At 32.4% G+C, this 22088-nt stretch overlaps 2 protein-coding genes across 2 annotated transcripts; one reads left to right on the plus strand and one right to left on the minus strand.

Annotated features, from left to right (window-relative positions):
• The first annotated feature begins 851 nt into the window (after window positions 1–851).
• Window positions 852–7145, plus strand: LOC129886100 (protein disulfide-isomerase like 2-1). Its single transcript, XM_055960632.1, has 11 exons — window positions 852–1106; window positions 1733–1817; window positions 2848–2945; window positions 3043–3098; window positions 4472–4589; window positions 4738–4765; window positions 4854–4945; window positions 5765–5921; window positions 6015–6139; window positions 6331–6430; window positions 6817–7145. Exons 1-11 carry the CDS (start codon window positions 952–954, stop codon window positions 6880–6882), a joined length of 1080 nt encoding a protein of 359 aa, XP_055816607.1. The 5' UTR covers window positions 852–951; the 3' UTR covers window positions 6883–7145.
• Window positions 7146–12441: 5296 nt separating this feature from the next.
• LOC129884648 (uncharacterized) lies at window positions 12442–13933 on the minus strand. The gene has a single exon (XM_055958935.1). The coding sequence runs from the start codon at window positions 13888–13890 to the stop codon at window positions 12724–12726; it is 1167 nt and encodes a 388-aa protein (XP_055814910.1). The 5' UTR covers window positions 13891–13933; the 3' UTR covers window positions 12442–12723.
• Between the last annotated feature and the right edge of the window lie 8155 nt (window positions 13934–22088).

The raw sequence follows: 22088 nt of genomic DNA on the forward strand, positions 1-22088 counted from the left end.
AATTGAGAGTGGTAGCAGTTGGTGTACTTGGTATGTTATTACACTATACATAATTTGACAGTTTGGCATATTAAACCAAGGCCCAAGTGTCATCAACGTGTCATTGCCTTATTTGTTAGAACATGTCACAGACAAAGAAGAGTCTCATTCGTCAAAACTCAAAACATAATATCTTTCTTGCGTCTTTTCGGTATTTCATTGCCATTTGTCAATTCTCCTACTCCTATTCACATTTTTCCTCTTCTTTTTTTTGTGAGCTCAATTACTGATAAAGTTAAATCTTTTAAATATGTATTTGAACATTAACTATGTTACCCACTCAATTATCATATTTTTGAGAAACTCTTATTATACATTTTATTGTACAAGGTCTTAAGAATAATTAAAAAAATTAATTAACACATAAGACTTGCCTCATTTGTTATTCGGCAACATTTTTTTCACCATAATGGTCATTATTCTGTCACAAAAGAAAAAAAAAAGGGCCATAGCTAAAATTTGCTTGTAAATTACGAAATACTCCAGAGAAAAACCCATTTTAAGCTACGCAAAGGCAAAAAATTATATTGTATCTGTATGTACAGGTATTGGCTTTGCACTTTTTTCTAAGAAATAAGTAAGAATATATATATATATTATAATATTAATATTAATTATTAATATATAAGTCTTAAATATTTATTTGGAGAATAAACAATTAATATTTTTATTTTTAATCTCTCTCTATATATAATTGACAAACAAAAATAAATAAGATTACTGTATTAGTAATATCTTTTTGAACAATTGTATATAAATTATTGAAAATAGAAATACATATAATAAAACGTTTTCTATAGATACTAAAAGGACGGAGCCATTTTTCAATCTATACTTTGTTTCTTCTTCCCCTTCTTTTGAAAAACTCACAAGAACAAGAATAGGAGCTTAGAAGCTATTAGAAAAGAAAAAATGGCGAGATCACAGATCTGTAGCGCGTTAGCAATTTTAGCTCTGTTCTTCTTCTTTTCAGCTTTGGCAGATGACGTCATCGTTTTGACAGAAGAAAACTTCGAGAAGGAGATCGGTCAAGATCGCGCTGCTCTCGTTGAGTTCTACGCTCCTTGGTTCGTACATCTCTGTGATTTTATTTACCAATAATGTGGCTATATTATCTTTTTTTGATTTAGAAATTTGCGAATTTTGATGGATGCAGTGGATTGTGAATGCTTAATCTGTTAACGAGACGTTGATTGTGTGTTTCGGTAATTAGATCTGTGATTCTTTTGATCTAAGACAGTGTGATCTGGATTTGATTTGAAATAGCTAATTTGTAGTTACTCCTTCGTAATATAATCGATTTGATTAATTTGTTAGTTTCATAGAGTTGTTTTAGTTCCATTTGATCGTATGCGCCTTATGCAAATCTGCAAAATGATTTAAGTTTATTGTTTCCTGAGGCTTTTAGGCGTTAGAGTTACTGATGATTGGATATAGCAATATGTTATTTGCTACTGTAATTATAGATACTATTATTGCAATATATTGAGCCTAAACTAATATCTTAGGAGTGTATATGTGATTGATCTGAGTATAATGTTATATGGGTGCAAATCTTGCTTTTGTATATGGAGTTCTGGTTGGTTTTTTAATAACTAGATGTGTGAGTGCTAAATATGTAAGTCTGCTATGAGATCGAATATTTCTAGGCTATGATGTGTACTAATTGGGTTCATACATGGGCCATGGGCAGGTGTGGGCACTGTAAAAAGCTTGCTCCAGAGTATGAAAAGCTTGGTGCAAGTTTCAAGAAAGCAAAGTCTGTTTTGATCGGAAAGGTTAGTTCTTCTGAATATAAACTGCCCTCTCAGCTTTTCATTGTTCTGGAATCATATGTAATGGAGCTCTTTATGCGGCTGAGGCTGTAATAGTTTTCCCTCTCTTTTTGTGTTTCTTTCCTCAATGTATTATACTTCTATTTCCTTAAAGAAATTGATGAATGCCTCCTATGTTTACTACTCATGCATTTTGTTTTGCGGAGAACTTTGAGCAACTTAACCAAGTAGATGGTTGTGATTTGTGCCTGATTCAGTTGATTATTTGGTTTTATCTGATTGGAATGTAGTTAAGGAACAACAACAACAACAACCCAGTGAAATCCCACAACGTGGGGTGGAATGTAGTTTAGAAAAAAATTTAAAAAAAAGGAAAGGACAAAAGAAGTGTGTATCCCTGTTTCACCCATAAGAGAAGGTTATGTTGATTGGTTTCATGTGGTGGTGTAGTTTGGGAAAAGTTCCTTTGGATAGTGATGCACTGATTATTTGGTTTGACAAATTTAAACTTGAATGTTGTCATTCAAGTTTACTTGGATTGGATGGAACACTGTGTTCATTTATTTCCTTACTTGTATTAGCAAAGGCAATTTTGATTTGTAATTCAATTTGTTTCACCTAAGTTAATGGAATTTTTCTTCTCTTTTGTTTTAAGCTGGTACAATAGTACGCTGCATGACATAATCTGATGGCTCAATGTAGCTGTTGCAATTAGGCAACAGTTGTGTAAATCATCCATCAGTTATTGCTTGCAACATACCATTGGTTAGAGGTTGATCTGAGAATTACCTGTAACTATTGGTTTCCTTCTATAGAAATCTTAACATACTTGCCAGCATTTTCGTTTCTCTGAAAAGCCGATCATGATGAAAATGAAAATTTGACCAAATGCTAACATACAGTTCTCTTCGTTGCTTTTTTATTTATTTTTAGTTTGGACAAATACTTAAGTCTCTTTTCAGTTAATTTTTCTCTCCTTTTCAAATTTTGTTTTGTTAAGTTTGTGATGGTTCTTAGAAACAATTCCCTGTAGATTGATTGTGATGAACATAAGAGCGTTTGCAGCAAATATGGGGTTCAAGGTTACCCCACTATCCAATGGTTTCCAAAGGGATCACTGGAGCCAAAAAAGTATGTTCATTAATTCTTGCGTTCTTACAAATCAGTTTTTGATTGCTTTTTTTTTGTGATTCTTTTGCCTTACTTCTTACAATTTTTCTTGTTGCAGATACGAAGGTGCACGATCTGCTGAAGCCCTTGCCGAGTTTGTGAACAGCGAAGCAGGTATTAAACTTGCCTTTGCAGCTTGAGTTTTTTCCAGTAGAATGAGTTATCTGATTGTGTATATAAGTATGTGGTGAATTTTGCTGTGTTTTTAATGTCTTTCAGGGGTTTGTTCATTTTTTCCTCCCTATATAGACTCCAATTCAGGATATGATATGCCACTACTTATGTTGACATTCTGTCATGGATCTATCTGAGCTTTTATGCCTTGTGTTGTAACAACGGTTGAATGTTTGATGAGAAGTCATCCATATCTGAAATTATGTTGCCTTTCTTAAAAAAAATCATCCATATCTGAAATCTCCTAGCTCTGTTAGTACGAGTGTGAGTGACAATTTGGGTTGGGAACATGATGTTGTCAAATCTTTAAGATGGTTGAAGATATAATTTGACACCTTTATATTTGTAGTCTTAATCTCTCTCTGTCACTCTGCATGTAGTGAAGCTCACTTTGTTAAGCTCCTTTTCCTCAAGGTCAGCTTTCCTTGAACCATATCCGATTATTTACTACTCGAGGATTTATACTATTTATCCAACAACATCAAGTACTTAGGATATTCATATTCTCTGTAACGGAAATCTGTTCATTACCTCCTGTTAGTTCAGAAAAGGAGAGGGGAAGGTGGGGTTTAATGGTGAGTTGGTGAATTGTTCTCAGAATGTGACAGACGCTGTACAGTGTGCTCCATATGGCCAAAATCAATTTACCTAGACTATGGTTAAGGGATTCCCGAAATCTGTTTGAGACTCCCTTCTGAATAGCTTATGTTTCCTTTATTTGGATAATGAGTTTTGACATGTAACTTTCAACATACAAACTTTGGTTTCTCTGGTTAGAGTGTGAGGCGAGAATAGGTTTTCGAAGTTGCGTGTTATGCTTCAGTACTGTGTTTTACTGTCTTAAGTTTCATTGGTGATACACACACAATAGAGCTCTGAGTTTTTATAGAAGGGAAGGATGTGTGATACTCTGTTTTACTTAAAGCTTCAGTTTTCTATGTTGCACTTCCGGGGAAAACATCTCGTTTTTAAAAAATATTGTTGTGTGTATCATTTCTTCTAAACTTTAAACGTTACCTAATTTTGTGATCTTGCCTCTTGTTACTTGAACTGTCAATAAACTCATATTTTTGGATTTTTTCATGCGTAGTGTAACCTGAAGATTAATTTGGAATTATGTAAGTACTATGTCCGCTAGTTTTTCAATCCTAGAGGATTTAGCGTCCTTTTTAATCGATATTACTTGTTGATGGTGAGGATGATGATAAGTGGTATTTTAAATTTGAGAAAAAATGGTGAAGGCAAATATCTCCAGAACTTCAAATGGATTATATCAAATATGCAGTTCTGACACTTTTGTTATCCTATTTTAGGGACTAATGTGAAGATTGCATCTATCCCGTCAAGCGTTGTGGTGCTATCTTCAGATAACTTTGATGAAATTGTGCTGGATGAGACCAAGGATGTATTGGTTGAATTTTATGCACCATGGTAAAATTTTATGATTATCTGATTGGAATAAGTACATCTTTAATAGACTAGAGGTGCTAGGAGTTCAATATAGCTGGTTCTGAGTTCAGTGAGCCAAGGATCATCTTTTCTCCATCTGCATCTCTGACTTATGCTTTACTTTCTGTAGGTGTGGTCATTGCAAAAGCCTTGCTCCTGTAAGTGCATCAACGTCTTATGCTGAAACTTCTAAGAGCTAAATTAGTATGTGAAGAGATCTGAATTCCTGTCTGTTTATGAATGCAGATTTACGAAAAGGTAGCTACAGCGTTCAGACAAGAGGAGGATGTTGTTATTGCAAATCTTGACGCCGATAATCACAAGGATCTTGCAGAGAAGTAAGTTCTACTTGTTAACTAATGTCACATTGCACTCCTTAAAATGCTTATTTGCACCACCTTATTGAAAGGTCAAACTAGCCGTCAAGTTCTTGTAATGACTCCTCAATCATCATCCCCTCACTAATGTCTTTGTGTGTATAAACTTATAGAATAACTTCATGAATCTACCATCCCCTGCGAATTCTTCAAGATACTCCAGCTACTTGGACCCTCATAATATTTTCATTAAAACAATAATTTGTGTCTAATATTAGAATGTAATCATAGCCATCCCACTTATCCCAAAAGGAGTATATTGGAGAGGCAACAATGGAGGCTTTATTTTTGGGTGTGATGATAGACAATATATATCAGGAAATATGAGTTGTGTTGTGTGCCCCTGTCAGCATCTGGCTGGGGAAAGAAAATATGGCTGCCCAATAGCATACATGAAGCAATTCTTAAGCCATATTCCAGCTAGTAGTGTAGTTAACTTCCAAAAACTAAGGAATAGAAAGAGAGGTGATGAGACAAAGTCATTGCATTTTCTCTTTTTCTAAGTCATTGTATTTTTCTTTTTTCCTCAAAAATGGTAGTTTCGTTCATTCCTCATTTATGAATTCCGAAGTATGTTGGCTGTGGAAATTGTTCATCCCCAACTTTACATTCCCTCAGTATCAGGATATATGCTTCTCTGTTCTGAATTTACCGTTTTCTGTTACTGTTTTGGTTCCTCTGTCCAGCTAAACAAAGTCCTCCCTTCCATTCTTTCTCGATCTCTCTTGTACATTCTTGCATGCGCATGCATCATAATGATGTAAAATATTTCCAACCCAGGTATGGTGTAAGTGGCTATCCCACACTGAAATTCTTCCCAAAGGGGAACAAAGCCGGTGAAGATTATGATGGTGGCCGAGACGTAGATGACTTTGTCAACTTCATCAATGAGAAGTGTGGCACTAGCCGTGATTCAAAAGGACAATTTACTTCAAAGGTTAGTCAACAGCTGAATAAAGTGATAAATTACAACATTATAACATTATTTTGTCCTTGCCTTTTAACTTACCTTTGTACCTCATGGCAATAGGCAGGTATCATCGAATCACTGGATACATTAGTGAAGGAATTTGTCAGTGCCTCAAATGAGGAAAAAAAAGCTGTATTTAGCAAGATGGAAGATGAAACTGGAAAGCTGAAGGGTTCTGCCGCAAGGTAAACTTATGTTGAAATGTATATTCGTCATAGGTTTACCTTATATTTTTGAGGTGTAGCTTGGTTCCGGTTATATTGTTATGTTACTTGAGTAGCAAGCAGGAAGAACTGATGTTCTGCACTTGGACTCGTCTTTGGTGAACATTTTTTTTGTGCCTTTTTCTCAATTCCTTACTATATTGTCTTTCTAGGTATGGCAAGATTTACCTAAAGGCTGCCAAAAGTTCCATGGAAAAAGGAGCTGATTACGCCAACAATGAGATTCAGCGATTAGAACGCATGCTTGCCAAGGTAGTATAACTCAACTTTCCTCTTCTGCTTGTTCTTATCCATCATAAAAATGTGCAGCAGCTCCCTCTGCTTTATCTCTGTTTTCCTGTGTCCCACACAATTTTGATCACTTGGCACAAGTTGGGTGTTGCTCCTATTTCCTGTCAATAATCCTCCCGTGCTTGGTGTAAAAAGGTGGTGAAGCAGGAATGGGGATGAATTATGGAGTATAAATTGCAACATTACTCTGCTAGTTGTGTCCTTCGATTGGAATTTAATAACCGTAATATGCTGATAAAAGACTTCTAGTAATCTACTGATTTAAAGCTTAGAACTGTTTTGTTTGATAATCCTGCTTTTAACTGTTGACAGAAGCTGATTTCTCTTTTGTATGTTTTACTCTACAGTCTATCAGCCCCACTAAGGCTGATGAGTTTACCCTCAAGAAGAACATCTTGGCGACATTTGCATGAAGTCCTTGCTAGTGTTGCAGCTTGTGATATACTGCCTGGCTTGGTATCACGCGAGTTTTGCCTAAGGTCGAGAACTGCATTATCTGGTCTATCTTCTCGTGTACTTTTTTGTACTAAGAAGTATTGGACACCACAGATCTATTTAGGCATTTTGCTTAGACCAGTAGCTATATCAACTTAGACTTTACGTCAGTCATGATTATCAGCTTCTTTTGAACAAATAATTAGTGAAGTATTATCATCACGGCAAATTAATCTTCTAACTTCTACTGCATTATGATGCTTTATAAGCCCTAATTAGTCACTCAACTGTCTGCATCATTGTCTTGTTTGTTATTGTTGTTGGATCGAGAGGGGCTTGAATGGAGTGACATACCTCGTGAGAATTCATATTGTAGATCCAAACTTGCCTGAGATCGAGGCATAGTAGTTGTAATAACCATTACAGGGTTCAGACTTCAGAGTGGGATCTTCCTGCGCCTTTTCTTATTTCTGCACTATGATGTGCAGAAAACTTGATCATCATTATGATTCTAGTGTGGGGAGAGTTCTCATATAGCACATACAATATGCAGTAAAGATGTCTTTTCCTAAACTAAGTGCCAGGAATAATTCACTACCTTGGTTTAAATCAATGTCTGCTATACTTGTTCGTTCCAAACCCCTGTCCAATTACCTCAAAAGCAAAAAAAATTGAAAACTACGAAAGTAATAGTAACCATCCATTGGTCAGATTTCTCTTTTGTGCCTCTACTCTCTATTACTCCCCTTGTGATCTTCCTCCTGTGTCTTCCCCTTGAGTCCACTGTCTGCATACTAATTGGATAAACAAACTGGCTTAATTGATGTTTTACGGAGAATTTATTGCCATGCTCTGAATTGGACTAAAACATGATTCTCTATTTGGTTCGAATATCCGCAGATTCAAAGTTTTCGGACAAATACTATACCAGAAATACATGTAGACCTTTGAGTACAAGTAAAAACTGTTGCTTTTATTGGTTCACATATTTCAAATGGATAATTTTTCTGTTGGTCGGCATTGGTCAATTAATTTGTGCTTCAGATTGAAGTATGTTATCATAATTAATGTCATTAAGGGGATTGGGATAAGAGGGTACTGTATAGGTGATGTGACGAGCACTTACATATTTAGCTATTCTTTTTTGGTCAATTTATGTGATTACAGTTTGGCTTTGCCTGAGATTATTTGTGAGCATCATAACATGCTTTAAATCCCAAAGCCAACTTATTCACCATGCCAGTTGCCAAGACTATGTATCACTCAGTGAACGTTGGACAACTGAAAACTGAAGTGAAATAAGGCCCAAAAGTCTTAAGCTGAGATTGGGACCCGTTCCAATATCTCATCTTGACCCAGTGGACTAAATTCTTTATCAGCAATTTCATGTAATTCTTAGAGGAGTATTTTCTTTGAATAAAATGATATCAGAAAGATTAATATACAAATTTATATAAATACTCTATCAAGGCATCTGCAATAATTATTGATCAAGTGAAAGTCTGGTTATGGTATAAAAGAATCAAGTTGAAGAGAACATTCACTTCATTAATCAACTAATGTGGTACTTAATCATAGTAAATTAAGATTTGCGTACATTCTACCCTCTTCAGATTATATTTCACTGAATATGAATATGTTGTTGTTGCAACAGTGGTTGAGTTCACCTCTTTGCTTGTTCGGTAAGGGGAAAAAAAGAAAAGAGGTAACCAACAAATGTATATATTAGTACTAGTCGACAGGTTCCACTAATTGGGCCCAGACCACTTTTCGTACTTCTCAGTTTCATGTGACTTTTTCACTCTCCACCATTTAGGCTGCAACCACACACAATATATGGTTTCACTATCGTTTCGTTTTATTAGTTTTTCTAAGAATAAGTAAATATTGACGTGAGAATTAAAATTTATTTCTACCACACATCATGCCGTACGTGCATATGCTAAACATTTCGTTGTTAACTATATGGACGTTCATTTTTATCAGAGATCTGGAAAATGGTATTTTCTTCTATTCATTTTGTAAGTGATTAAGATATCATAATTCTTTGTTTTATTTGTAGTATCAAATTAAATATAAAAAAAATTATGCAGGCCTCTATTTTGGCCTCATATAGAAATGAAGCTAATCAATTTAGAACTTCAGTTACGTTACTGGTTTTGGAATTCCCAGTACAAGTCAAACTGCTTAATGGATAGAGTTTTCTGTTTGTTATAGCACCATATATAGAAATTTGTCATACATTTCCTTCGGGATTGGATATGAAGAATTTTATTAATCGATTTGGGAAAGATTATAAAAACAAAGCCCTCTTTCTCTCCATCTTCTGATTCGACTCCAATTGGTGCACATGTTTGAAACTCCTTTGGAGTAATTAATGACCCGCCTTTTTACCCTCTTCCCAACTTAAATATCAGACTTTGTTTGCAGTAAAGTTTAAACTCGTAACGTGTATGCCTCTAAACTCATAGGTGACGAGTTGCGTCTTTATCACTAAAACAAAGCCCCGAAGCAACATGTTTCATTTTATTCTTTTAAGTAATTATTTCTTTGTTGATTGGGCTTTGTAAATATACCATAATGAACATTGTAAATTTAGAAGAAAACAAAAAATTAAACAGGACGATTGAATCAAACAATATAATGCAGTAGGCCCTTTCTGCCAGATTTTTCCAGCTAATTTCTGGTCACTTATTCAGTCCAAAAAATTAAAAGATCAGTAAGAAACCTAAGTAAAACTGGCACTTTCATCTGATACATAAAATCTATCAAAAGGTAGTTTCCAAATTTTATACACCTAATTTTCTTCAAGAAACAAAGAATGAATTTTTTTCGTTTGTCTTACTTTCATTTTTAGTCGGTTTAAAAAAGAACAACGTGTCTTTCCTTCTTAAACAACTCTTTAATTTCAGCTTTCCGCCTAACATGTTTCAGACTACAAATTCAAAAGTCTTTCTTACTTTTTAAAAATTTGTATCAAATCAAAATCAGACAAATACATTGAAACAGAGAGAGTATATTTATCATCAAAGAACTTGCATTTACATCTTACTAAAACATAGAAAGAGTAAGATCAGGTTATTTTATGTATTGATCATATATATTATAACTTCAGCTATGTCTCTATCCATTTAATTTTTCAAGATTTTAGACAAGTATGGGGTGTTTGGTTTTCTAATGGTCCCCAAAATAGTTGTTTATTATCTCCAAACAAAGGGTACTATTGTAGAATCATAATTAGTGTTACATTGCAGGGACCATATGTAACAATAATATGACGAGTACTATGCTCCAACAACTATATATATCATCTCTATTTCACTGACATAGAGATAACAGTCAAGGATAAGATTTTGAGTAGATATTCTACTTCATTTAATATACCTTTTTTTGAACTATTTATGGGTAATTATGAAACTGATACCTAACAACAGATTCTCTCAAATGTAAAAAATTGGGTCTAAGTAAAAGAAAAACGAAAACACATTGCTATTGGAACAAACAAATCGAGAATAACTCTCTCTAAGCTGTGGAACTAATAACTCTATTAGAAAATCAAAATAGTAACTATTACAAAAACGCTATATAAGGATTCCCGTCTATCCAAAACATGCAAAGTAAAACAGCGGTAAATCAACTGAATATAGATCAAGAACGCCACATAAATTATTAGTGACGAGACAGAATTTTCATTAAAAGAGTATGATAGAAACGAAGTACTGTATGCTACATTGACAACAGATATAAGATTAAGCCAAATGCCATGTTAGTATGTTGCTTAATGTGAAACTACTTTACGTCAACATCTAGGTACAAAGAGACCCCATGAGAATGAGTTAACAAAGCTTCCCTAGTGTGTTTTTTTAATTTTCATCCAGATCTGCTTTGTCCATATTTCAAGACTATAGTCTATAACATATAAAAATAAAATATTCCAAGAAGATGAGACAAAAAGCTGCTCCTTCAACACCTTTTCAACATCACTTTTATTAGATGCAAAAAGGAAAAACAAACCCAACCTTAGGTCATTATACATCACACACTTCCTAGCCATCTCTTTCTTTTTCACTTTTGAGTGGTATTTTATGTTAGTTTTTTTTTTTATATATATAATAATAATAAAGAAGAGAAGTGGTTTTAGAGCCAGGCGCCAGCTTATCCATATTTACATTAATTTCATTGCACTTTAAAATAATTTATCATAATTTCTATTATAGTTTGTCATAACTTCTTCATTTTCGATATTTTCTTTTTCATACTATTTTGAATTGTTTTTTAATTGAGACGAACGTCTATCGAAAACCTCTTTATTTTTAAGATCTACTACACTTTATCTTTCACACCCCATTTTATAGAATTATACCAATAATGTTATTGAAATTTGAAATTAAAAACTCCTATTTTTATTAAAAAAAGTTACTGATTACCGGGTCATTTCCATTCGATATTTGTTATTCCTAACATTTTGCTTCATTCGATACTTTCTACTTCATATATTTCAATTAGTGCAAACGTATTTTTTTAATGAATTTAAAAGTATCTTTTTTCTAGAATTTGAAAAAAATATTTTTCATTTTAATCTTAACATTTAGAACCATAAATTTCACAGAGGACACAAACATTATAATATGTTAAAAATCACACAGTGCCAAAAAAAATCATTTTCTTTTTATGAATTTTGCGGTCAATTAGACAAGTATGGGGTATATCTCTGAAATCAACCATCTTAATCAGTAGAGTGCATATGGTAAACTAGGCTGGCCTACAGAAGAAGATACAGACAAGAACAGCTCAACCTTCAATTTATTGTTTGACAAAAGGCAACAGTATCCCTTTTTTTTTTGCAATGGGTTTTGGTGTGGTGTGTAGGGGCTTCTCTACTATTTTACTTAGCTGCCAAAAGGAGGGTTGTGCGTCAAATCATCATAAGTTTTTAAGAAAAATGGGCATGGTGTAAATAATGCAAATTCGCATTCATGAGTATATCTAATGTCCTATCACTTCATATAATTCCAACAAACCTTTTAAGTTCCACACGTTACCCAAAATGATTTTTGTACCCTTCCTTCCAATAACACAACACCACATTATTAACACATCTTACAAAAATAAAAGGCTCATGGATTCCAACAAACCTTTTAAATGGTAACCACCCATTATTGAAGCCCGTTAAATACATTTTTTTTGTAATATTATGAAAGTTTGTCCCATCATCATAATGAAATCCACATTAAAAATGGTACATATTTCAAATATATACTGATGGAGATTTTTTTTTTGTTTATTTATATAATTCAATAATTAAAACTAATCAGTATTTTTCGATATCTGATAAAAGTATAAAACTAAAAGACAAATCTACTGGAATAACAGGGATGAGGAGTCATGAAGAATATTAACTACCCTCTCCCAACTGCTTAGCTAAGCAATTTGTATTCTAGTGCTGCAATCTGCCATAACTAAAGATCTCATTGGGAGTGCTAAAGGTGGCCTCTCTCTTTCTTTGAGCCCCACATAGAGGGAGAAAAAAAATGATCTCATGAAACTCTTTTTTTGCAAAAGCAAATATGGAGGAGAATCTAACAAGAAAATGCCATACGAGTTTTCCATGAATGGCTAAACAAAATCCCATCATCAAGCATTTAGAGGATTTTTTGCCATCAATTAATACATACACAGAGAACAGAATACCATAAAAACATCACCATAACAAGGAAATAAAAATCTATACAATCAACTTAAAAATATCTCTCCTCTCTCAAGATGGATGGATGATAGATGTAGTAAATAATAATTGATTACATATACAATTTTTTTTTTTACCTTGAAGAAACAGGATTCAAAGCTCTTGCAAAACCATTCATTGCTCCATAGCTCTTTGAACTGAACCCTAAACATCCAAGCAGGCCTTGCCTATATGGCAAAAAAGTTTTCTTCCTCATTTCCTCTGATTGAGCTCGGTTTTTAGTGTAATGCAATTCATGAGGCGATGGAGGTACTCTTCTCTTCCCAATCCCACTTCCATTCACATGCTTCTTCTTCCCTTCTTTTGTATTCCCATTTTGTTTACCTTTTTTTGTTTCAAATGTATTTGCAGAGTCAGTTGGAGTTTTGTTGGTTGCAATTTTTTCAAGTTTTTTGTCTTTTACAGGTGAAAATGATATCCCACTCCAAAACTTGTGGCCATTGTTTCTCCCTTCGCTTTTACTTCTATATAGAAACTCCTTCAGGAATACCCATCGTTTTGAACTCCTTCCGACTGAAGAAGACCTCGAAGAAGATCCGCAAGGGCATGGAGTCGTTTCATTCGAAGTTTCTTCTTCATCATCTTGCTTTATCTCTTCATTTTCATTCTTCTTCTCCTTGATTACTACTTCCAATTCTTCCTCTTCATAATCCTCCTGCCATTCATACGACGTCGTTCGAAGTGGTGACATGGATCTAGTCCTTCTCCTCAGTGATCTACTCCGCAGCTTCAAATCTCTTCCCCTAAAACTGTTCTCTTCTTCCTCATTTTCTTCGAGATCAAGCAATGGTGCTAGGACTTGTGGACGTTTAAGGTGAGTGGACAGCTTCATCGGCCGGATCTGGCCGTTCAAAAACAACTCATCAGCGGAGCTCATGGATCCATCGGCGCCGCCGCCGCCCTCGGTGGTTAGTCTAGCGGAGAAGTCAAAATCTTCAGAAGGTGATGAAATTGAAGTGCTAGCAGCATTCTTCACGCTAGTAGTTGACAAAACGAAATGCATAGGACTCGCCGGAGCACTGTAATAGAAGCCACAGTGTGGTTGACCACGGCCTGGACTTGACGGGGCACTAACATATGGAGTGGAACAAGAACTATCAATATCGTCTGAAAACATGCCGACCTCTTCCGCCGAACCAGTTTCAGGTTCGGATTCCGGCACGGCGGAGGAGTGATTTCCGAGAGGTTTCATAATTTTCTGCGAAGGGTTTGTGCTGGGAATGGGTAGTGATGTGTGCATAAAAAATAGAGAGAAGCAGGGGGCTTATTGGGAAGTGAATAACGTTAAAGAATGACCTTAAATGTTGACATATATAACGACTATGCCCCTAGGAGTAGCAGCTCAGGAGTTTCATGATAAAATAATACTTCCTTTATCGTTTATTGTCACATTTTAATTTAGCAGATTTATTAAAAAAAATAATCATTGATATAAGTATTTTATTATATTATATCTATTAATTGATGTTGAATATTAAGTTTTAAAAAATAATATTTAATGCTAAAAATAAAATATATATAAAAAATTAAAATATATTAAAAATGAAAAATAAAAATAAACAAAGAATATATTGCCTCCGTCCTAAAATAAATGTTACATTCTCAAAATTTACGTTAATATTGGAGGTATAAGAGTATAGTTAGGAAAAAAAAATATAGTAGGAGTATTGATTCTTAACTAAAATTCCTAGAGTGATACTATTTGTTTTGAGATCAGATATTTTTTTTCAAAAAAGTGACACCTGTTTTAAAACATAGTAATTGATGGAGGGGATGTGATTACGAATAACTGTTATACTTTCCTTCCTTTCCATTTATATAACTTAGTTTGATTTATAAGAAATTTTAAAAAATATTTTTTTAAAAAAATTATGATTTAAATTAAGTCGTAATATTTGTATGATTATAATTATTTTATTAAGGATAATTGAGTATTTTAAAATTAAATTATTATTAAATATAAAAATATATCATTTTTTATGAGATTGCTCAAAAAAATAAGTCATATAAAAGAGAGTATAAATTTACATGAGGCATGAGCATTAATTGAGTGCTCTGCACGGATGTTTCTACATTTATGTTTTCTTTTCAAAAAACTTATTCAAAACTCAAACAATAGTATTTGAGTTTTTCTTTTAAAAAAAGAGTTTCATTTCTCAAAATAAAAATGAGTAATAATCAGTTTGGATAATAGAATCTCACTGTAATATAATCTGCATATGCTAAAAACTACAGTGTGCTAATTCAGAGTAAAAATAATTCTGTCATTTGAATGATCCAATTTGTGAGAATTTTCCTTTGAAAGAAAGTGTTAAACATTTCATACTACTCCCTCCATTTTTATTTACTTGTCAAATATTTCTTAATTTGATTTTTCTTTCTACTTATCAATTTTGACGAATCAGGAAAAAATAATTTTTTTCTTTCTATTATAGCCTCAAATTGTTAACATTGATTTAATGTCTTTGAAAAATGTAGTGAATAAATATATTTAAAATTCTATCAATTAATAGGGGTAAAATAGTAAACTCACTATATCAATCATTATTTCTTAATATGTGTGTCAAGTTAAAATTTGACAAGTAAGTAAAAACAGAGGGAGTAGAAAAGTACGACCCATTGTCGTTAATTAATTAAATGTCTTAATGACAAGTGTAAATTACTGATTTGGAGAAAAATAATTAAATTACTCACATTTAGAGAAAATTATATACAGTAGTACTCTTTGTGGGAGCTAGCACCGCCAATGCCTTTTTTAAGAAATACGCACAGATTAAAAGGAAAATAATATTTATTCCTCCAATATAAGTAACAAAAACTATTCCAACCAATAGAAATTAAATTTATTGTTTTTAGTTTTGACATTCCACAGCTATCAAAGAGATTTTAAAAAAAAAAAATAATCAAAGTATTGTGTAATGCCAACATTCTGCCTATGGCAAGGTCCACGACGAGCTAGGATGATCCGAATCGGAGTCACAATCGAACATGACGCTTGTGTGATGAACTTAGTTAAAAAATAATGTGTAAGCCTTTGCTATCAGCTATAACTTTTGGCACAATGATAAGCGTTTGATCCTAACACAAAATAAGTTAAAATTAATAGTAGGCAAAATGTAAGTGTCCGTGAATTACTTTTCACTTTTGCAAGATGGAATCAGAAGAAAAGTTGGTGGTGAAAATAATAATAATTGTGATTTCCTTTTCTGTTGAAGCATGAACGATATGGTTGAAATGTTTGTTCTCTAGTAAAAGTTGTTAACGTGTCAACATTAATTAAAAAAAAAAAGATTTTAAAATAAGTAGATTGTTTGAAATGTATGTAAATCTCGAACAAGTCATACTTTGTTCAATGTACTAGTGGTAGTATTTTTTGCACAAAGATCTGGTTAATTAAGAATCCATTTAACATTTTAAACAAAAAAATTTAATTGAGAAAATTGTATTTTCAATGATTTAAAGTGTTAGAAATTGGTTATTGGATTGGATCGTTCATAGGGATGTTAATTAGCTTATTAGTGTATTAGTTTGTTCTCATTTTAATTCCTATCTTTAACGCATAATTATAATTGTTTGTGTGTTGAAAATTATAGATTTCTCCACAATAATATGACGGTTAGGATTTAGAAAAATCATCCATTTTATAAAAAAATTCACCAACCAACATGAACCATGATTAATGCAAAACCACTCCCACTAACGAAAAACTCATAATCTTCTAACTAGTATTTTCGATTAAATTACATAAAGCAATACGTTGCGTTTTCAGTCTCTAGTCTTAATTAGTAACACTAATGAAGCATAATACTAAAAGATGTTTTTTTTTTTTTAAATGTCTCTATCTTTTTAGCATAAACAAAAATAATTGGTTTCTTGTGTTCAAAGGAAGCACCACTTGATTAAATTAAAGATAATATTTGCACACACTTTTAGAAACTCATTGTTGCAATATCTCAAAGCAATACATGAATCATGATGAAACTTTTGTAGTTCTTGTGCTTTTGAGTCAATGAGATTAGATTTGGGGTATCATCATTAGTATATAGTCAAGGGGACTAGAGTTCTTTTTGACTAATTAGAATGTCTAAAATATAATCATTTTTTCGTCTTTTTTTTTTACTTCATGATGAACACATATATTATCAAGAAGCAACATTTTAGTGATCTCTTAGCATGCATGAAATTTTGGTATGAATTATTATGTGTAAGACAAAAGCAAATGATGGTAAGAATACTAAGAAATATATTTAGACTAGATCCATAAAATGTTGATATTTGCTTTCCAAAAGTTTTGCAAAGGTCATTCCACTTCTTGTGCCATACTATTGCAAGTTCTCTAGCTATGCCATGTCCCAACATGAGCAAAAGGCCTAAATTATTGCTCCTCTCCAAAAATATACATAATATAATAGTCCTCCCTTTTGTCTCTTCCACTCCTCTTTTATTATATACTCTTTGCATTTGGGATAGCAATATTGGCTATTTATTAAATGTTTTTTTAATTTTGATTTCCAAAAAGTTGATTTAAGAAATTTAAACTTCAACTACACTCATTCGTTTACATGGAAATTATAGATTATTAAAATATTATAAGTCTTTCATAATAGGAGTTTTACTTTAAAAGAATATATTGATAATACAATTCAGATAAATTTAAATATTATTCGTAATTACAGTAACATGTTTAATATAATTCTATAAGTAAAATTTGGAAAAAATATATATACGCAGATCTTATTTTTATATTGAAAATTTGCAATAAGAAAAAAAAAAACGACGGAGTGTGAAATTTGAGACTTCCAAAAAAAATTAAAATAATTAATTGGCCGTTAAACATGACAAACTAAAATACTATTATATGACCAATATGGGTTGTGGTACAGTAGTAGGACTGCTTCAACCTTAATCAGAGGTATCGATTCGAGTCCTGATATCCGAATGAGCTTGCAGTGCGTGATTCGAACACCGGGGAAAACCCCAAAAAAATACTACTACATGTTTTACATCAAGATTATACTATATTATAGTATAAGATTTAGAATTCAAGACAAGTTGATCATTAACTTGCCACTTTCTTAATTATTTCTTTTTTGTATCATCTTAATTCTTAGCCAAATATAGGGTTTGGGCCAATGGATAAATTCCTTTCAATTAAAAAAAAAGGGTAATAAAAACTCATCAAATCTATAATCAAGCCAAATTGCTCTAGCACTACAACATTTCTTAATAGGAAAAACAAAGGGGAAATATTAGGATCAATTTTCCATGTTCAATTGAGATGGATTTTGACTTTTGGAGATTTATTTAACTACTACCCCAATAGTCCTAGCAATAACCTTGTTTTGGTTGATTTTAGAACCCTAGTTTCCCTAGCCTCTAGGGGTAATTGGGAATAGCATAAATATTTTGTTTATGACTTTGAGGATGATGGTTTATGGTTGGGGATAGGGTTAAATATGGTAAATATACTAAAAAGTCTAGACTTACAAAAATGGGCAAATTGGCATGAAAAGGTTAAAAAAAAAAAAAGGATTAAAAGAGCATAGGGAGAAGAGTTTAGGGGGTTAAAATAGAATAGAATAAAGTTATACTTAGGGAATTGGGAAAAAAAGTACAATGGACCACACAAATATTAGCCTGCAAATAACAGAGGTCGGCACGTTCCCCTGTGGCCTATAGTTTCGAGGTCTTTTGTTCCTCTGTTATGCACCCTCACCATACTTACCCTGCTTCCTACCTTATCTCGCGTCAGATCGTATCCATTTTCGTGCATGCACGTTTTCTGTTAAAGGACTGTTTGTAGTACTCCCTTCTGGGTTCGGAGCCGGTAGAAGGATTTATTCGAATTCTCTTTGGTGAAATATGTTGTTTACATATAATTTTTTTTTATGTACATATAATACATGTTTAATCTTCTTCAGCTTCTTTGTGTAATATTATATTTTTATGTATATATCGAGATGTCCACAAATTATTCATGATATCAACTCCTAGTAGTTGAAATTAATAACGAACAACATGTCCGGTGCACAAAGTAGGGTGTGAAGAAGGTGAAGTGCAGGCAAATTTTATTACTAACTTAGAGGTAAAGAGACCGTTTATTAATTAGATATTTTTCATTTTCAATTGATTAGGCAAACAAGGCCTTAGATTAGTTGTGCGTGTGTCGGGGGGGGGGGGGGTATACGTAGAGTCGAGAAGGAGGTAAACAAAGGCCTTCTCCATAGGATTCTGACTTAAGGCAGCCAACGCGAGGCATAAGGTTAATTAGTGTAATTAATAATTAATCATTGATGAAACAATATAGAGCCCGTTTGGATGGGCTTAAAAAAAGTAACTTTTATGTATGAAGTGCTTTTAGAACTTTAAAGTGCTGAAAGTTATTTTTATAAATAAGCAGTTGAGTGTTTGGATAAAAGTGCTTAAATGAAGAAAATTATGTGAATTTTAGGGTTAAAAGAATAAAAAGGGTAGTTTGGAAATTTAATTAAAATATAAGGGATATAAAAGTAATTTTCATGGTCAAAGAAAATGACTTTAAGCACTTACAAAAAAAAAGTTAGGAATCCTAATTTTTCATTTTTGACTGACTTTAAGAATTTTCTGACTTAAAGTTAGCATTAGGCAAACACGTCCAAAAGCTGAAAAGAGGCTTTAAGTTGGTTTTGACCAACTTAAAGCCAATCCAAACGGGCTCATACTCTATAAACTGTCAATTTTAATTCTATTAAAATTAATCTGCATAAGATTAATTAATATGAACACATTACAGAATACGGAGCCCCTTCTCAGCTTTCCTATATCATAGGTTGGTGAAGAGGATTTGTCATAGCGAATCAGTGCTCGACACGTTTAATTGTAGCATATATATTTTTTTTCCAAATTTTATCCCTTTATAAAATAATCTCCTTATTTATATGTTCCAAAACTATCAAAGACTTATACTAATCTGCCGATTTAAAAGGAAATGTGTCCCGAAACTTATTGCTATTTGGATTAGCAAATGATTTTATTTTATTTTACTTTAGATTTATGCTTTAAATATCATTTTAAAAGATATTCTAGGTCAAGACAGATCATTATTAAATCATCTCAAGAAAACTATTCTCATGCACCTTTATTGTGACTTGTATTATATGGTGATTTTTTATTTTATTAAATTTTGTATGATTACATATTCATCTTGATACTTTTATCTACAATACTTATTTTGTGATTACGTCGGACTTTAACAGCTCAACATTGCATAAATATAGCTGATCTTATAATAATTCTGTAGAATATATCAAATTTTACTTTGATAGGCATTTTTCTCTCACTTAATATCCTGATAAACCAAAAAGAATTGGAGAAAGAAAAAAAGAGAGAGTAAAAGCATGGAAGGATGGAGCATGTGATATTTATTAGGGTGTGAAATAGATTTAAATATTATAGTTTCCATACGCAAATGACAAAAAGAAGGCACATGAAGTGTTTGGCAAAGTATGGAGTCTTTCTAACTATCAAAAATCCCATCATACATGCTTCTCCTTATCCACTTGTTCTTATAAAATATTAGTATTTAGTATAGTAATTAATGAGAGATCTATTTGCATGTGCTACAAGTTTTCTTCATGTATCTCACATTGTTAATTATGGACTATACATCCAATTACAAACCCCTCATTAAATTAAACTATTGTTGAAAAAAAAAACTTGCACAAAATCTTTACATTCATGGTCGTATATATGTTTTGATCTTTATTATCTACAAAATCATTTTGTAGCCTTACTTTTGATCGAGGTCGATTCTGAATTTAAGTTTTAATAAATTGAATTTTAATATCGAATATATAGTAATATATGTTTTGAGTTAAAATATTAGATCTGAATGAACCACACGATTGTTTTAAGAGCCACATTATCTTACACAATTACAATTTGATGCGACTAATTTTAGTATTGAGAAATAACCACATCCCATTATCTTAAATCAAGTTCTAAGATCTAATCAGTGAGGTTAAAAATTTGTCAAGTTATTTGTAGTATCTGTTGCTTGATTAGAAAGTAGAAAACTGCCATTTGTCTATGTGCCAAGGCATTTCGACAAAAACAATAAGAATCTTCAAAACACAATGATCCAAAGTAGATTTGTTAATGTTTCAATTGGTTGATTTGAGTGAGCTAAATGTCCATCATTCGATGTTAGTCTTCTAGGTTCAGCTCACTTCAAAATGCTCATTAATAATTAGTCAAATTCATGAAATCCGATATGAAAATCACCATCTCTTAGTATACAACTATACATATATAGAGAATAGTTGCAAAATAAATCTTCTAATTATCTCATATTTTAAGATAAAAGGTTTGATTATCACCAAATTCTTCACATCCCCTTCCATATATTATGTTACTATCAATAAATGTGATGAGATGTATGATGACTAAGGTCTTTTTATTAGAAATCTCGAGTTTAAATTTTAAAAATTATTAAAAAATCCTTGATAATTAATTAATGACGTTTCCCTTTAATTGAATAAATTCTACAGTGTACAATTTTGGAAAAATCGTAAACTAAATTTTGGACATTAGATAATTATATCTATAAAAAAAAATTAAAAAGAAGAAATATATGACATGGAGATAAGTGAGATGTCATTAAGAGAGGAGTCCATCAGACTTGGGTGGTGGGGGTGGTTAAACAATATTATGTTCATATATATACTTCATCTACTTGTTGGATTTATGTTAATTTGACAAGAGATAAATGAAATGACTCATTCCTAATTAGTCACTATCAATCAAGAATACATGTTATTTTTGATTAGTACAAGATAGAATTTCATGACATTCAAATAGGGTACACTTGGTCCAAATAATTTTGACAATCTTAATCTACATAAATTTTTACTACAAAGCATTAGATAAAATAAAAAGTACTACTTAATATATATTCTTATCAACTAGTTTAAAGAAATATGTAAAACATAAAAACATGTTAAAAATAAGATTGTGTAAATGAAAGGATAATGTCTTTAACAATCTAGGTGAAAAATTTGTTAGCCAGCTTGCACGTAGACTTACTGCCTTACTGGGAGGGGCTAAAACAAACTTAAATTCGAGATGACTGATTAACATAGGAATCTCAATTATTCTTACATGAAACAATGATTTACTATTTTAGATTAGAATATGGTGGTTGGGCTTTTTGACAGAAGTCATTGTCAGCTTCTCTTTCAGAAGATTCAGTGTAACAGAAGGGTGAGGTTGGGTGCGGGATTGCACGTTACTTTGTCAGAGGCTCGCCGGCGGCCAAAGTGGACGGCTGTTCCCAAGTAGGACCACCTTTCTGGTTTTCCTTTGTGTCACGACTCTCTGAAGCCCATTGTCATTGTGAACTCAAATCATCATGTCTTATTTATACTTTTTGAAATTAAATGTGCAAGAAAGAACACTGTT

This window comes from Solanum dulcamara, chromosome 4, assembly GCF_947179165.1.
Source record: "Solanum dulcamara chromosome 4, daSolDulc1.2, whole genome shotgun sequence".
NCBI classification, from domain to species: domain Eukaryota; kingdom Viridiplantae; phylum Streptophyta; class Magnoliopsida; order Solanales; family Solanaceae; genus Solanum; species Solanum dulcamara.

What these genes read in the sequence shown, in the direction of transcription:
- LOC129884648 (XM_055958935.1), bottom strand. Translation starts at nt 13,890, where the DNA reads ATGCACACATCACTACCCATTCCCAGCACAAACCCTTCGCAGAAAATT.
- LOC129886100 (XM_055960632.1), top strand. Translation starts at nt 952, where the DNA reads ATGGCGAGATCACAGATCTGTAGCGCGTTAGCAATTTTAGCTCTGTTC. An exon ending in AGTCTGTTTTGATCGGAAAG is followed by an intron (nt 1,818 to 2,847) that starts GTTAGTTCTTCT and finishes AATTCCCTGTAG; the next exon opens with ATTGATTGTGATGAACATAA. An exon ending in TAGAACGCATGCTTGCCAAG is followed by an intron (nt 6,431 to 6,816) that starts GTAGTATAACTC and finishes TTTACTCTACAG; the next exon opens with TCTATCAGCCCCACTAAGGC.